The 17250-nt window shown below is 45.0% G+C and overlaps 1 protein-coding gene across 2 annotated transcripts in view; it reads right to left on the bottom strand.

Moving 5' to 3' along the window:
• Positions 1-4086: 4086 nt before the first annotated feature.
• hs6st1a (heparan sulfate 6-O-sulfotransferase 1a) overlaps positions 4087-17250 on the bottom strand; it is a 69856-nt gene continuing 56692 nt past the window's right edge. Inside the window, exons 2-4 of one of the 2 annotated variants that reach the window (XM_069661447.1) lie at positions 14906-15128; positions 12748-12996; positions 4087-8777 (exon numbers count right to left, since the gene is read on the bottom strand). In XM_069661447.1, the coding sequence (XP_069517548.1) occupies positions 8451-8777; positions 12748-12996; positions 14906-15128 (799 nt within the window). In that variant the 3' untranslated portion in view covers positions 4087-8450. Of the gene's footprint in view, positions 8778-11230; positions 11931-12747; positions 12997-14905; positions 15129-17250 lie in introns of those variants that run through there. The other variant, XM_069661448.1, reaches the window with a different exon arrangement.

The following is a 17250-nucleotide window of genomic DNA, read 5'->3' as shown; positions in this document are numbered from 1 at the left end:
CAAACCTAATCTGGTAATTAACTTTGCTGCCTAAACCATGCCTCCCTAACAAAAAAAATAGACTGTATAAAAAACCTAATTTAACACATTTTTTTTACTCAATTAATTAAATTCACAATAATGATAGTTGCACAGAGCCTTTAGAGAACAGAAAAATGTTGTGTTTTACTGCTCTCATATGGCACAATAATGTTTCACAAACTACATTTTGCTTGCCAAGTTCAGAGCATCTGAAGCATATAAGTGTTCATAGTCCTGCTCCCGGACATGTCAGTGGGAGAGACGTTTAAACTCATTTAGACAAAACCTTTTGAATGACCCTACAAGCCCTCAAGACATGAATCTATCTATTATCTGCTTCAGAAATGTAATTTGAGATGTAATACCAGCAAATGTCTGCTTCTATTAAGCAGCGCAGCGTAGTACCTAGCCTCCAGCCTGTTTTACTGCTCTCATATGGCACAATAATGTTTCACAAACTAAAGAACAGAGCCCTTTTCTGGATAGTGTTATATCTAATACAAAATGTACGCTTAGTTCTGGCCAGTGGTTATTTGAAATAGAAACCACACCCAAACACAATTTACATTGTGCCATTCTAGTGGTTTTAGACGGTAAAATCAATATTTACTAACTTACGCGGCTGCTCCACGTGCAAATCAGACATGGTGTCACTTTTACGGAGGTGGTCTATTGACACTTCATTAGTAGACACAATGGGTTCCTTGAAATGAGTTTTACATATTGCATCCAAATGAGTTTATCTGATCTGAAAGCCCTGCTAAGAGATAGTTTGTATGTTGTTCAATTATTAACCGTGGGTGAAGGATAAAATGATATCTAAAGTCATTGAATTAAACAAATTCATATAATGGGTTTTAATTTTCCATTGAAAACAGGACAGTATTTCTTTAGGTATGTATTTGCATGTGTATGAATACGTTTGTAGTTGCTTGCAGCCTAGCACACAGGTATATATGAGGCTAGGTTTATGCATATCTGCTTTTGGGTTTAATAGAGAATATTCTTATAAGCCCTGCATATTTCTTTCTTTGTTTACCATTAAAGGAAGAAGATGAGAGATTTCGAGATGCATACTTGTATATGTACATACGTTTAGAGCGCCCATATTTATGTTAAACCAAACACAGCAACGGTGTTTCATATTTATATGGGACTTTATTTGAAAAAAGAACAGCATGTATTCATTTGAAAACCAGCTCATGGAAATGAGGCTTGCTGTATGCATGCGCGGAGTGATAGCCATGGGAAATAAATCCTGTATTTAGAATAAGCCAAAGCTGTCCCTTTGGTTTACAGCATTTGTTATGTGGTAATGAAAAAGTAGAGAAACTGAAATCCCTCTCATTTTGTGAAAGTCACCTGGGATTCCTGCGGTTCATTTTGTAAACCTTTACCTAGAATTGATGTGATAGTCTGTATCTTTTTGGATAGGCAGTCCCTTTAGGGCAGATTGGTTAAGCGTGCCAGGCTCCCTGTCGACCTGTTGTGTGGTCTCCTTGTTAAAGGGAAGATGAAAGGTACGGAGACACGGTCCCAGGGTGTGGAGACATGGGTCTTGCTTTTTCATTTACTCGCTCTGCAGCCTAAATTAAATTGGACAGCTGATCCTCCAGAGGGAGCAGTTCCAGGGTTTGATTTAACATTATATAAAAAGCAGCGACATTAATTATCCTGCTGGATTTGACCTTCACTTTGAAGTGCACGGGCACATGACACCTCACACATGTAGATACAAGCACAAACACACACAAAAATCAGCAATGAAGACGGGCCAAATCATTCTCACTACACAGTCCTTGCAAGTATAGCTAAACCTCTCCTCACACACACACGCAGGCTGCCCACTGGGCCCGTTCATCTGTCAGGAAGGTGACATCTTCAGATGAATTATGGGAGATGGTTGTCATCTTCTCAGGGGTCACATACGAAATGGCGAACCCGGGCTGTGGGCTCCCGCTCCTCGCACTATCACACGTCAGCCATTTTAGAGGTTGAAAGCCTCAACGGGGGACCGAAAACGACCTCAATTAAACCTCCATTAATATTAATACATTTTGTCGTTTCACGTGAGTTGCTGCTAATTAAATGTGTCCCTGACTGTATAATGGGGGTCACCCGGGGTCTCCTGCATGAAGCTAATTCACAACATTACAGCCAGCAAACACGGGGGGCCGGTCTGGACTCAAATCTTAAACACACAAAGAGGAGAGGACAGACATGACGACCTTGGTGTTTGTAGCAGTTAAACACATACATAAACACTCTTGACGTTTTAAATGTTTACATTTCTACCATCTGCTGTGTGTGCGTCGCTTCATGTGAACATAAATGACCCCTCTAACAGCCCTTAGATTTCATGTTCAGCCCTGACCCGCGGGTTTGTGTCCTGCTACATTTCTCCAACACCAACATTTATTAGACTTTTATTTCGAGGTTAATAAGTTCGTAGCGGATCAGCTCTTTGTGGGCTCCTGGGTCGCAGCTCCACACACACACAGTAAACACACATTTCCGACAGTAATGGGATTGTGAGATTCCTCAGATTGGACTCCCACCGGTGTCAGCCTGTAAGAGCTCCAGAGCTGCCTGGGAGGTTGGATTCTTCTGTTCAGTCCTCTAATATCATGAGAGATGATTTGCTGCTGACCTGGGAGATTAGCCAAACCTGGAGTGGAAGGTCAGATAACAACCCCAGATGTCCGATCTAATCATATTTATTTTATTGCTAAGGGGGAAAAAATGTGCACTCCAGCAGTGGATCGAGCTCCGTCGCTGCCCTGTGCGGTTTCCTTTTGACAAAACAGGATACGGAAACTCTGCGTATAGAGATTTATTCCCATTGTAAATCTGCAAATGAAGGTCTGAGCCACGACCACGGCTGGAAACGGCTCAACCAGAGACAGAAGACCGAACTCCACAGTGACCAGTGCGAGCGCCAACAGGGCAGTCCTCCAGAACTACAATAGCCTGGCTCTGATGGATGTACACGAAGCTCTCACTGTGACTTTATCTGCAGAATTCCACACTGAAAATAATGCCAGAAATTCTTTGTTTGCGTGAAAGTAGCATGGGAGCTGCAGCCAGTTTGACCTCTTATTAATGGACTGCAGCCAGAGCCTGAACAATCGCTCGGAGTCCGATTCCCACTTGCAGGAGAGAGCACTTTTTCCTCCCAAACTCTCACATGTTCAGCCGTACAAAAGCCGCCCAGGCCTCTGCTGTATAGCCGAGCCATTACTGTGAGTTAGCTGCACTTGAAATGACAGCGACTGGGAGCTTTTGGGGAGGATTAAAGACTGCGTCCAGTCCACTACAGCACGAACCAGCTGCTAGAGAGGCTGCACGGCTCCTGCTCTCATTCTCTGTTTGTACGTCGGACACAAACACATCCCTTCTTCCCTCCTGTCTTACATAAAAGCTGCCTCTGATTCTTCAACTCTCTTACACCCTCGCTCTTGTTGGTGCCGTCTCCTCGCTCTGATCTCCCCTCGAACAGATTGCCTCCGCCTGTCGCTGTCCAAAATTATTTTCTGCCCTTCTTCCAGGGGTCAAAGGTGAAGCTCACTGGACCGTCGATGAGACGGGGGGGGTAAAGGCCTCTCCTTTGCATGATCAGCCAAGGACAGGAGATGATATTTATACCGGCTTGCAGATTCCAAACGCCTACCTGCCGCAGCAGAGGAGGAAGCAGATTTGTGTGTGTGTTATGCAGGAGTGTCTGCAGATTGAATTAGGCTGTAGATCACTGTCGACAGGGCTGAGGCTGTCGTTGGAGGGGGGACAGGCTGCTTTATGGGGTCACGGTCTTGCGGTCAGTGTAGGCGAGTGGTAGAAATGTCCTCTAGGTATAGATCTGCAGAAACCTGGAGGGCAAAGCTCCCACACAAGTTGTCAAAAAAACACTAAGTGTTTCGTCGATGAAAATGTGGCAGCGTTTCGAGGTGGTTTACATCTAAAGAAAAAGTCAGAAGGGGGAGATGTTGTCAATGCCTGGATGTGTGAGAATAAAGTGACAAAGTGGGAAATGACATGCAGCGACAACCACGACACAGGCAGGTCTGTAAAAATGAAATATTTTTAATTGGTGGCTTGATGATTCATTTTTGCAATCATAAGAAACAAACCCAGAATGATGCATACAGAAGGAGCCAGAGACAGACTGCACACCAACCCATCCCCCCCCCGCCCCACCCCACCCGAAAATATAACAAGCCCCTCTCACACGTCTTTTAAAAAAATAACAAAACAGGATGATGTTAGCGACACCTGGGCTGCTTCATTGTCACAAAGGAAACGCTGTTAAGACATCAGATATACATAGTGATGAGACATAAAATATAGAGCTTCACGGCGTCACTTCCTGGAATCATTGGAGTGAAAGGAGTTTTTCTTCCACACACTGTTCAGGTACGAGGAGCGCGTCTGAGGACTGATGGTCACTTGAAACTGGGACGCTGAAATAGGAAAACACTCAGAAGGGAGAGGATCAGCTCTGTTGGTTTGGAGCCCAAACACTGTCTAAGTCTGACTTTTAACAAAAAAAAAAAAGAGGTTGTGGGCAAAAAGCCCGGAGCTGCAGTGTTTTCAAGCCTCCAGTTTCAAGAGTACAATGACGGGGAAGTTAATACAGAACAAAAAAAGGGAGATCTCTCTTCCCGTATCCTTTCGCGTTACTTTGAAGGCTACACAAAAAGCAGCATATTGACTCTGGATGTATCCCAATACCTTTCATCACCCCCTCCTTGTTCTTCTCTCCTTCCCTTCATGAATCATCCCTGATTTGAGAGGAGCTGATCAAACGGGAGACACGGGAGGATCCAGGCTGATTAAGCGGAAATGCAACAAGGAGGCTGGTGGGCGGATAAACTGTTGGTTTCTCCTTCCTTCTGATTGTAATTAAAATCAATTGTTAGCATGCAAAAAAATTGTTTTTTTAATTACGAGGAAGCATGCTTGCATCCTCCCACTGCCCCCTGGATGACACTAAACATGGTCTACATTCAGTTTGGATGAATCGTGCTGTGACATGTCTTTTTCCCCTTTCTGCTTCTACATTCTCCGGACACAGGCGGGGTTCGCTTTCCTTAACATTGTATTGCAATGAATCCTTATTTTTCCGCTAGTTATGATGAGCCTAATCTCAAAGATCTGGCAGGAACACTGATGTTTTTTTAATGTTTACATCCTGCACCTATAACATGGAGATGATTAACTGTATCTGACACACTGTAATAACAGGTGCAGCCTACTTTATGCGTTGAAAGCAGCCGGCCCCAATACTGGAACTCTTAAATGATTCTCTATAGAGAAGTAAAACCGATCGTGTACGTGCAGTTATGGAGTGATCCTCATTTTCCATAACAACCCATCTTTGGCCGAGTGCAGACGCTTATTGCAAAATCCAAGAGCTCAGCATGAGTGATCCATAAACATAGCGTTCTCTATGTAAAGCTTGGGGTCATATTTTCCACTGTTTTCCAGAAGTTGTGTCTCAAGTTATTTTCATGTTTACCTGGGATGAAAACAGCATCTAAATCCAACATATCCACAGACTTCCTGTTTGCTGGAATGTCGTGCTCGGGTCATTCCAGCAGACGTCACAATCTTCTAAGTGTTGGATTTAAATGTTACACCTGCCCCGGGCTAACATTTTATCTTCCCTGACCAGACCTGTGAGGTCACAAACGTTCCCTTTGAAGATGCAACCAGCTGCTGGGTGACCAGAAAAAAAATGTGACCTTAAGTTTTGAGTAGGGAAGGCTATGAGATGAATCACTGAATAATATACAGTCACATCAAACATGACGGGCTGATGTTTGTGGTTTTAACCGACAGAGTTTTCTCGCTCTTTGCTGATAGAAAAGAAGATAAAGAGATTTAGAGCTTAAAGAATCTGCTTGTGTTCAACCCACAGACTGTATAAAAAGATGGAGCTCCCTAAAAGTGAAGCCAAACCCTCTCTATCGCCCCCTGCTGACTGGCTGCAGTATAGGCCATAAAGCCCGCCTCCTCCATGTTAACAGATGGGACATGAGTCAAACTATAAAATCTAAATACAGGTCAAATAAATGTTTCTCAAACATGGTTTCTGTCATTATAGTTAGTTCTTATTATGCTGATTCACGCCCAAGTGTTCATTCATCTGACAAGTTTAGTTTTAATGAGTTATTTGATGCTGTAAAAAGAATGATTGACAGCTCTGACCAATACGGCTCCTGCAGCCGATCTGTTCCCAATTAGGAAGAGGAGACGTAACTAAAACAATCACTACAGTCATTGAAGTTTCCATATCTGAAAGTCTGCTTCAGACCAACACAAGAAAGCCACTCTGCTGTTGATTGAGCTGACGGGTCTGAGGGTTTGCCCACTTTTCTGTAAGTTAAATATGTTAGCGGAAGAGGCGGTACGATAAAACTCGAAATGCCCAAGATGGCAGTGCCCGCTTCCGACAGTATTTTGGCTTCACTTTTGTGAGAGGAGGTGGAGACATGTCGTCCATCTTTATATACAGTCATTGGTTCAACCAAATGTAGTGACTTTTCGTAACAAAACGCGCGAACCACATGCTCAGGATTCGATGCAACCCAACACTACTTCAGGGTAAAGACATGTCACAGGGCGACTTTCTAACAACATAAATGAGCGTTTGGGATAATTATAGTGATACAGTCATCATATGTTCATGGGAAGGAGACAAGAAAATGGGGGAGAGAAGAAGGTAAAGGAAAGGGCAGAGGGGAGAAGTATTAGCTTGCATCACTGTGAGGTCACATCGCTGTGACACGCTGTCGGAGGGACTCTGTTGCCCCGCCCCTCTACCGCCAAAAAAAAATGGCGACAAAATTGGTCATGGAACCAGTCATTCACAAAATCCTCTCTCTCAGTCACGCACACTATTTACAAAGGCATACACATACGCCAATCAAAGGCATACTGTACATACTATTTACACACACGCTCATCCACGCAGACACACGAGTAGTCAGAGAAATTACCGTAGTATATGTAATAACTGGCAATAATTACGTTAGCTATGATCCCAGTACATAGAGGCACTGCTACCTCGCCCCGTGCGTTCTTCAGGGTCGCTCGCGTTAACGAACGGCAGGTCACCGCTGCAGCGTGGGCGCTTAGAGCAGGAGGGAGGGAGGCTTGTTAGAGAGAGACCGCCACGCTCTTGGTTAAAAATATAACAATGACAAAAAAAATAAAAAATTTGAAATACCTCCCACTGCATTAAGGACCGGCACTGCCGTGGTGACCTGTAGTTCCCCACGACTCCCATCAAGCGCCTGTCTGAGTTAAGGTTTCCAAAGTGCTCGCCGCTCACACACGCCGCACGGCTCCTGGCAACAACCTGCAGCGCACTCACTCGCTCCTCTCCCTGCCTTTGATTTCTTCACACCTATGTGATGACGCTGTGCTCTAATTGGCTGTTTTTCTCTGCAGGACTGAGCGAGAGAAAAAGGAGGAATAATGAACTTGTTAAGCGACAGGAGCTTTGGGAACCTTTAACAGAGAAACAGGCCACTCTCACCCGCCCCCCTCAAGATGCAAGGCTTCAGTAATGGCTATGGTCCATTGTACGTCAATCCCATCCGTCAGCTTTGACTTATAAAAGCAATACAAATAAAGAAATAAAAAGGAATCACTTTCTTTTAGGCAGCAATATTGGTCTCAGTGTTATTACAATTCTGCTTTCAAAAAAGCACAAACACAAAAGGAAAATTAAATCATGAAATGAGGATGTCACTTTCTCATGACCGATGTGTCCATGGGTGAAATGGCTGATTTTTTTTTAAGCAGAAAGCTTTATTACAGAATTCAGTCCCACTTTTCTTCACTTCTTTCGTTCATTCAGGTTCAGTCTGCGCTTTTCTTTGTTCAGCTCGGGCGTTATAGCTTTCCCAGTTCCTTTGACAGTGGAGCATCCAGGAAGTAGACTGGTCCTTTAGCAAAGATTAGTGGGAATTCACAGACTTTATTTTATTTTCTCATGCTCCATATTAGGCCACAGAGAACAAAAGGAATACAGGAGGAGGAGGAGAGGAGGCGGGGGGAAATGGGGCGACATACTCAGCAACTCTTGAAAATCTCTCTCCTCTGCTCAGTCGGTAAAGATGATCGGAGAGACGGAGAAACTCAGAGAGGAGGAGGAGGGGGGGGAAGGGCAAGCGGGTGCTAATAACAACCGGGCAAACCTCGATAATGTGAGCTGATGCAATCGACCATGCCCAGGTTTCCATAGCGACCACTTGGACTCTCATCCCTGCAGCCCAATACTGAGTAAAGTCTGCTTGTCAGTCAGTTGGGTCTTTGATGCAGGCCTCACTCTCTGAATGTGTGTGTATGTACGTGTGTGTGTGTGTGTGTGTGTGTGTTTCACATTACATATGCATGTCTGTGTGTTTGTTCTCGTTCTGCTGCTACCAGCGGTTGATGATCTGGTTCATGTAGTCCTCAGTGGGGAGCCTGCTGCCCGCCTCCTCCGTTCTGCCTCCCTCCTCACCCTCCTCCCGCTCCTCCCTCTCCACCTCCCCGTCCTCCAGCGCGGCCACGGCGCTCTGCCGGCTGTGCGAGGGCCACAGGTTGACGCCGAGGCCCAGGCCCTGGTGGCTCTGCTGCATGTGGTTCTTGATGCGCTGCTGCCGCCTCTCCTGCTGCCGGGTGTACTGGTAGCGCTGCTGGAAGAGGTCGCGGGCGTAGTCATAGAGCTCCATGTCCAGCTCGTTCAGCTCCTCGATGCGCTGGATCTAACCAGGAGAGAGCAGAGGAGGCGTGTTAGAGCAAAGAGAAGAGGTGGAAAATAATTAAAAAGGAGACATAAAGAAAGGAGAGAAAAGATCAAAGGCACAGCTAAAGCACTTTGTGACCAAATAGCTGCAGGATTTATGGCTTAGAAACTGAACTCCAGGGGCAATGGCAGATCAAGACTAAACAGCTGCTTGCGATACAGAATTTTCATGTTCTTCTTTGTATTAATTGTGGCGTAACTTCGATATGTGAGATGATTAAATAAGGGACTCTCCATGACAGAAAACAAGACTAGGTCAAAACCTAGTATGTGGCTGACCGCATCAGGTCAGTCTACCTTAAGAAGACAACGTGTTTGAAAGCAGGTGCACACTGCGGACGTAGGTGAGGAGAGCGGACAACTCTCTACGGCTGTGAAAGTACCGTCACTCACTCACTCAGTCAGTCAGTCAGTTACATGCAGATCCATGTGCAGGGCCGACCTCCGTGTTAAATGCTGAACAGCATGGACCAATCATGGAAGTTTAGCACTGTACCATTACAGGGGGCCCACACTGTAAACAGCTCTGCTTTAAAACTGCAGGGGCTGCGCTGGAAGGGACGTGTTGCTTTAGGTACCACTGAGAAATAATGACATTCGGTCAAAGACGTCCAGTTTGAGTCACAGAACAGTTTGAAGGCTCTTTAGTCTACAAAACACTGCAGAGAGTGGGATTTACAGCTCTGGGAAGTTATCAGGCGGGAACTATATTATCTTTTGTTCATGTGTCGTGTGAGCGAGGATTCATATGCGCGAGCAGCGAGTCCTGGAAGCCCCGGACGAGAGCTGGTGTACCTTTTCCCAGGGTTGTGTTTGTCTTGACACTATTTAGAGGGGCTTATTTTGGCTGCTACTTGAGAGTATGTACACTCCCAGCACGAGAGAAACTTACAGCAGTGTAATGTAAGGATGATAGTTCTTTCTTTAGATTCATTCTTCTCCTTTAAACTTTTTCATTAACACCCAAGAAATAGGGGCGCCAGTTTAGCTCAGCGGTTAGATCGGGCGTCCTATCAACAGAAGCCAGAGTCCTCGATGCGGCTGCCCCAGGTTCAACTCCCACCCTCGGCCCTTAGCCACATGTCATCCCCACTCTATATTCCTCTGTTCCAAACACTAACCACTGTCCTTTCTCTCTTAGGAAAGGCAAAAAAAAAACCACAAAATAGAACAAACACAGCTCTGGCCATGGCGTCCTCTATCTTGTTGTGGTCGTCTGTTGTTGCTATACTAGCGCAGGCCTGCTAACGCCATCCCAGCTTGTCTGTTGGTGGTGCAATTGAAAAGGCTCCCAAGCAGCCTCTCAGGGAATCCCCTGGACTGTTGAGTCCTAAAAAAGAAGGGGCTACACTGTTCCACAGAGTGCCAAAGTAGATCTGAATGTGACCTTAGGCGCCTCTACCCTGAGAGCAGGAACCATTTGCCACCTGGAACCATTAAACAGGACGCAGGAAACTCCATTACATGACATTAGCACAAAAGCTTTAAAAAGGACTTCTACATGGCGAGGGAACAAAGAAAAAAAGCGAGCTGGCAGTATGTGGAGCAAGATAAGAGAAACGCGTTTGATGTTCGGTTGTGCGATGCAGCTGGCTGTACTGGCGTGTATCATCTGCTGTGTGTGAATTTAACATGGAGGGGGAAATGTGTTTAATTAAGAGGATGCCTTTGAAATGCGCGATGGCTTGCTGGATATAATTTGTGGGCAGTGTTGGCGACAACAGAGGGAAGAGAGTGTGCCACATCAGTGGTAGGAAATTAGATAACGTTTGATCGGCAGCACGGGGGGAGCCCGGCACAGAGCGCCAAGCTCAAGTCGTCAACACAAAGACTTTAAGAATCAGAGAGGAGTCGTCTTATAATTTAGGAACTATTTTCAATCACACTGACAAACTGAGACGCTGACACCACGATCGAGCTTTCACAGCTTTGCAGGAGAGTGAAAGTAAATATTCCTCTCATCTCCTGCTGTCGTTATTTGATGTTTTAAAAGTAATTGAATGAGGTCACGATGTGCCTTTGGTTGTGTTTAATTTGAAAGCTCAATTTAAAAACTAATTTTTACTCGAGATGCAACACACGCCTCCCTCCCTCCCTCCCTCCGCCGAACCTTTAAAACGTGATATTTTCTCTTTTTGTGTCATAATAACCATCGGCCAAACTTTCCCCAGCCTCTGTCAGCAGGGCATATTTTATTTTCTCCCCTGCCGACTGGTTTTGATGTATAAATCACCAGTCTGCTGTGTACTGGAGGAGATTTCTTTCCCTGGGAAAATTGAGCCTCAGAACTCCCACACTGGACCAATCAAAGTGTGAAGAACGTGTTTGAAGCTGCTGTTTTTTAACAGCGACAGTCATCCCAACTCATTTCACAGCAATAATAGACCGCTGTGTTTACGCTCGGCTTCCCTCTCTTTCCTGTATTTTTCCACTTCTTTCAGATTATTTTGCACTTCTCTTTAAAAGATTTGTTTTATTTTGCCGTGTGTGACTGAACGTGTTGCGGCTGCCACGTCTGTTTCCTCAGAGAGAAGTTGGTCAAAAGAAAAAGTATATCGGGCTTAATAAGACATATTTACTCTTTATCCTTCTGAAAGAAAATACAAACATCAGGTCTTATTTTTAGTCCACTTTTTTAGTGCAGAAAGACCGCCCTTTCTACCGTCTTTAATGCAGTAAAAGTATGAAAAGTATGTTTAAGGATTCCATAACAAGTAAAAATCCTACTTTGATAAAACTTCTGTGAACACTTTTATCAGCAAACGTTTACTGATAAATTCCCCCTGTGACTAATACACTCCTATTTACAGTGGTGTAATAGTAACGATGTAATAGTGCTTTGTTACAGTTCTTCATTATTTTCTGGGAGTTTCTGTACTCTACTTTAGTTCTTTTATTTCTGTCAACTTCCACTGTTACTCTTGCACTACATTTTCGAAGTAAAATATGTTCTTTTACTCCGATAAGTTTCCCCAAAGAATCTTTGTCACTCAAAATTAAATCTGGAGAAATTTGGTGGTCTATGATTTTGATTTTTTTTTTTTTTATGCTGAGAGGTTAAAAACTGAGGGTGGCAGTAATGCAACAGCCTGGATGCCAACTGACATAACAACTTCAAAGAAGAAGAAGCAAAAGCAGAAGATGAAGATGCAGAAGAAGAAGATGCAGAAGAAGAAAAACAAGAAGATGTAGAAGGAGAAAAACAGGAAGAAGAAGAAGCAGACGAAGCAGAAGAAGAAGCAAAAGCAGAAGAAGATGCAGAAGAAGAAAAGCAAGAAGAAGAAGAAGCAGACGAAGCAGCAGAAGAAGAAGAAGAAGAAAAAGCAGAAGAAGAAACAGAAGCAGAAAAAGAAGAAGAAGAAAAAGCACAAGAAGCAATTTCACCTTTCAAGTCAAGTCAAGTCCAGGCATGTCAGATTCAAGCGAGTGGCGACTCCCTGAGTAGAGTACCACTCGACACTGATACTGGATGCATGATGGAGGCAGAGACAGCGACGGCATTGGAAGCAGCTACTAACAGCTAATTCTAGAAATTCTGTTGTTTTCATCATTTACCTGTGCTATTACTTTCAATACTTAAGCACAATTAATATCACAAAAATACTTTTGATAATTCGGTGTATAAGACACTTTTTTTTTCGTCCTATTTACCAGTATATAATGCATTGCCTAAAATGTTAATGTTTAAAGATGTGTTGTATTTATATAATTCAATAGCTAATTATGTACTCTAACTAGTACCTATTTACTACTTAAGCATCTGGTAATAACTGAATTAAATACTTTCCTCTGAAATTTAGTGGAAAAGAAGTATAAAGAAGCATAAAATAGAAAAGTACCTCAAATTGTACTTAATACCTGGTTACATTCAAACACTGACTGTTAGATGTTTGCTGTCTGCCTACGCCACTAAATTGACAAGCACTAACCGTAGCGTTGTCCAGGTCCACCCCTGCAGCCCGCGTGCTGTTGTACTGCATGAAAGGCCTGATGAAGCGCAACCTGAAGGTCCGCTCAAACAGGAACTGGGTTTTCCTCTGGTACTCGGTCAGACCGAAGAAGGCCATGTCTCGGAGGTTCTTCTTGGCCGACTCCAGGAGGAGCTGGGCCCTCTTCTTCTCTGGAACCGTCGACATGTTGTAGCAGCCGACGAGGCTCAGGTCCGCTAACATACGAACCTGTAGACGGAGCAGAGAGGAAGTCGGGGACGTTACAGAAATATAGAGGCTTTCAATCATTTCATCAAAAAAAGATTAACTGGTTATGAAAGGAATGCTTAGCGTAAGGTGCAGCCCTGATCCAGAGGTCCTGTAATCGTGTACTCTACATTATGTAAACTAACATCTGACATCTCTGTCTCATCCACCCCTTTCCCTTCAGTTCTCTGATCAGGCATCATACTTAATAAACTAAAGGAGCTTTGATGGTGATGGATCTGTTCAATAACAAGAGATCACTTCATCACTGAGTGCTCTTTGGAGCTGTTCTTACAGTCCAGGAACAGGCGCTGCATACTGATCTGGATTCATCTCATCCTGCTGGTCTCAAAGCATGCCTCAAGTGTGTCTGTGTCTGTGTCGGTGTGTGTGTGTGTGTGTTGCATTTCTAAGTCATGGGACCAGGAGTAATAACAGCCTGAGGCTCAGATGAGATAAGCTGGCCGACACGTTTAGGTGGGAGACTGAGATAGCATGAGAAAAGAAGGTGTGAATTTGAGGTGTTTATGGCCAGCAGGCGAACTTCTGAGCGTGCAGACGTGTGTGTGTGTGAGTGAGAGAGAAAGTGTGCTACTCCTCTTACACCAGGTTTTTGGAGCCTGAATGTAAGAAATCAAATTAAAAGACAAAATTTATCCTTCAACTCTTTCAAGTCTTTAAAGTTAAACTTGATACATGAGAGTTTTGTGTGTGCGTCTCTTTCACATCATTTTAACAAATCTTTATCTATCTGCTGTTTATTCGGTTTCTTGAGTCTGTATTCGTATTTTCCGGTCGGCTTGGATTCATGACATAAGTGTGGTCAGGTGCAGATATGCAGGTTAGCCAGGCAGCGCTCATAAAACTCAGCATCAACAGCTGCTCTTTTAAATCTTTGCACAAACGGACAAGAGAAGCCTAAACGCTAATTTGAATGGCTGAAGGTCTTTGGGCAGCTTCCAAATCTGTAGCATCCTTTTAAATCCTTCAGTTAAGACGACTGTTTCCACTCAGTATGACAAGCCTGCAGCATATCACATCTTTAAAACCTTTAAGTGTGCGTTTTTACATGTTTTGTATTCGGGGAAGTCAGGCAGAGACATCATGGTAAGCAGAAATTAATCTCTAAACAAACCTAGTTTATCTTGCACAAGTATTTAGAGGGAGCTGAATTGTCTGCAGGGGTCTCCTCCTCTTCAAAACAAATCGATCTGGTAATTAAAACACTGAGAAGAAAAAGGTTTCCAGTTATTTGTAGGAGCTCAGCTTGCTTTAGGTAAGGTTCCTTCAGTGTTCATTGCTCATGAGGTTTTTATAAATAGCCAAAATATCCTCAGAGGTCTGGCTGGAGCCTACGCAAGCTGTCATTGGGTAAGAGGCGGGGTACACCCGGGACTGATGACCTGTCAATCACAGGGCACACATAAGCCGCTTTCCCACTGGCCAAAAACACCACAAACACCAGCTTTTCTGTTTAGTGGGAAAGGTTACAATCAGGTAATTATCGCCTCGGCTCCGATCGGCATCGATGAGAACACAAAACCCGTGTCGACACGCTAATCTCCGCCCCTCTCTGGCGCAGTGCTATGCTCCGTCTGTAACTTCTGCGACTCCTTGTCATCTCAGCTACAAATTCAGCCCGTCTCTGCCCGAGCAGCGCTCGAACATCGTCGGTGACGCAGCAGAAAAGAGACCAACAGGAGTATACTTCACTGGCAATGGGAAACAAGTCCATCTGCATCTACTGGTTTAATTATATAGTTAAAAACTAAGGTAACCTGACTTGAAACACTGATAAAGTAGTCGGCTGGATATGCGGATAGGAGTTTGCTGACAGGAGTTTGGAGTGGCAGTGCTGGGCTTCATCATGTATTCAGTTAGATCTCAGTACCTGTCTGTTGTTGGCCAGGTTGTAGGGACAGTCCATGAACTGCTGCAGGGTGCACCCCGACCAGTCGGACCCCTCGTAGCAGGAGGGCAGCTCCTCGGGCGTCGGGGTCCGTCCATCACACATGTGCAGGGAGGTTTTCCACGTGGCTCCGCGCTGCACGTGCCGCCACTCGCTGAGGTATCGAGACACCGGGTCCCTCAGCAGAGTGATGTAGTAGAACTTCCTGTGGACGAGAAGGAAGATGTACATGAACAAACTGAAAGTTGTCTTTGATGCAGCTGAAGCGTTTGAATAAAAACAATATAGATTAAGGCTGCAGAAGCAGTTAATTGTTTTCCTCTGGGTGTAGTTCCCCTGCTACCCATGTGGTGGCACTGTTTACAACACTTTCCTGCAGCTTTTCAGCCCACATCTATAGGACTCAGCAGCAGGAGGGCTACAGATGGAGGTTGCTGCCACACTTATTCCTTATTATTTGCATTTAATAGAAGCAGCTGCATCATGCACAGAGGAAATATGGGCTGCAGACAGGAAGTCAAACTACAACTGAGCAAAAAGAAGAGGAGGGAAGGGAAGGAGTTGTTTTGTCAGGCGGATGATCGGGTCAGCGTTCAGACCACACTGTGCAGGAAAGGAAACTGCTGGCACAAGCACATCTCACTCTGCAACACACATCTCCCTGCTGCAAACATCCTTATGTCTCAGACTCCGACACACGCACACACAAACAACCCTTCTCTCGCCTCGCTCTCGCACCAAAGTCTGCCTGCGAGAGATGACTCATCCGGCATCTGAGATCTGGATGGGACTGTTTCTGTGGTGTGTAGCGTAATGGTGCATAGCACAGTTCAGCATCTCTCCGGAGGGGACACTCCCACCCGAGCGGAGACCTTTCCAGGCCTTCACACTCCAGCTAATTACTGCAGTCTAATCAATCAACACATCCTCATTAGCCGCACACACATGCAATGCCTCTGTGTGTATGTGCCTGCAGTGTATCTGGGAGCGATGGTATGGATTTGTCTGGGCAACAAACACACGCCGGCGGTTGAAAAAAACACACCCGGCGCCCTCCTCCCCTGGGCTTGCATCACGTCCGAGGAATGTTTGCAGAGAGAATTTTGTGTGCTGACAGGACTCCACGAAATCACCGCCTCACATAAACACACACACACAGGCTTCTCTCTGCTTCCATCGCTAAATCTTTTGGCTTCACACTACAAAGCTTCACCCGGCGAGAGAGGACGGGCCGCCGGGTGGACACAAAGCCCCAAGTGTCACAGAAGCAGCGTGTGGATATTAAAAAAAGAAGTGACTAAAAACCCTCCCAAATCCAGCTGCACCAGGGAGACGCTGGACGACAAAAACAACCAAATCCTAAATCTAGCAACAGCTGGGAGATGGTTCTGAACAATAAAGCGACAAAAGTCTAAATCCAGGAAACAGATCACAATAAATCAAACAAATTTCATCAGGGAGATCCTGCGCAACAAAACAACCACACCCTGAGTTTATCTGCAGCGCCGAGAGATCCTGCAAATGAATCAAATCTGGAAGCAGCAGGGGGATCACGGACAATGAGACGACTAAACCCTAAATCCAGTGGCAGCTGGGAGATCCCAGGCAACCAACCAAACAGACCCTCAATCCTGGGGCATTATGGGGTGAGGGGATCACGGCCATAGAAACAAGTATCTAAACTGTAAATCCCATCAACCTAAACCCAAAATCTCATCCTGGATCTAATCAGAAGCAGAGGAGAGGAGGGGAGCAGTCAAACTGGAGCCTGCAGGAGACCCGCGTACATTATGGAGATTCCTATGATGACATTATCAGGATTCCTAACACTCCCCAGAGTGCAGTGTGTGTTTGTGTGTGTGTGTGTGTTTCAGAGTGAGACTACGCCTATTAAATCAGTGATGACATTTTCCCCCTTTTGGCTTCTATTCTGCTGAAAAAAAACACAGCGCTGTTTTGGCCCCGGCACCAGAGACGGAGAGGAGAGGGTGAAAAACAGAGAGAGAGAAAGAAGGAGAGGAAGAGGAAGAGGAGGAGGGGGCGGAAGAGAATTTCAATTAGTTTTCTAATACTGTGAAAGCAGTGAGGGCCCCGAGCCCAAGTGATTTATCAAAGTTATGGCTCCGGCTATAATGAAGGCTCAGGCATATTACCAGGCTAAATAAATAAATAACATGCACGTAAACACACACAGCAACACACAAGCACACAGAAACACACACGAGCATACATGCAAAACCCAAATAAATGATCTTAAACGGCGTGCCTGCCTGTCGTGTCTGCTGGGTCAGGCAAACTGCAGAACCGGTGCCGTGGAGACTTTCTCG

Source organism: Semicossyphus pulcher, unplaced genomic scaffold, assembly GCF_022749685.1.
Source record: "Semicossyphus pulcher isolate SPU_LCO1_2020_fin unplaced genomic scaffold, fSemPul1.0.p SCAF_14, whole genome shotgun sequence".
NCBI classification, from domain to species: Eukaryota; Metazoa; Chordata; class Actinopteri; order Labriformes; family Labridae; genus Semicossyphus; species Semicossyphus pulcher.
The sequence above is the reverse complement of the archived record's forward strand: the minus strand, read 5'-3'. Positions and strand labels throughout refer to the sequence as shown.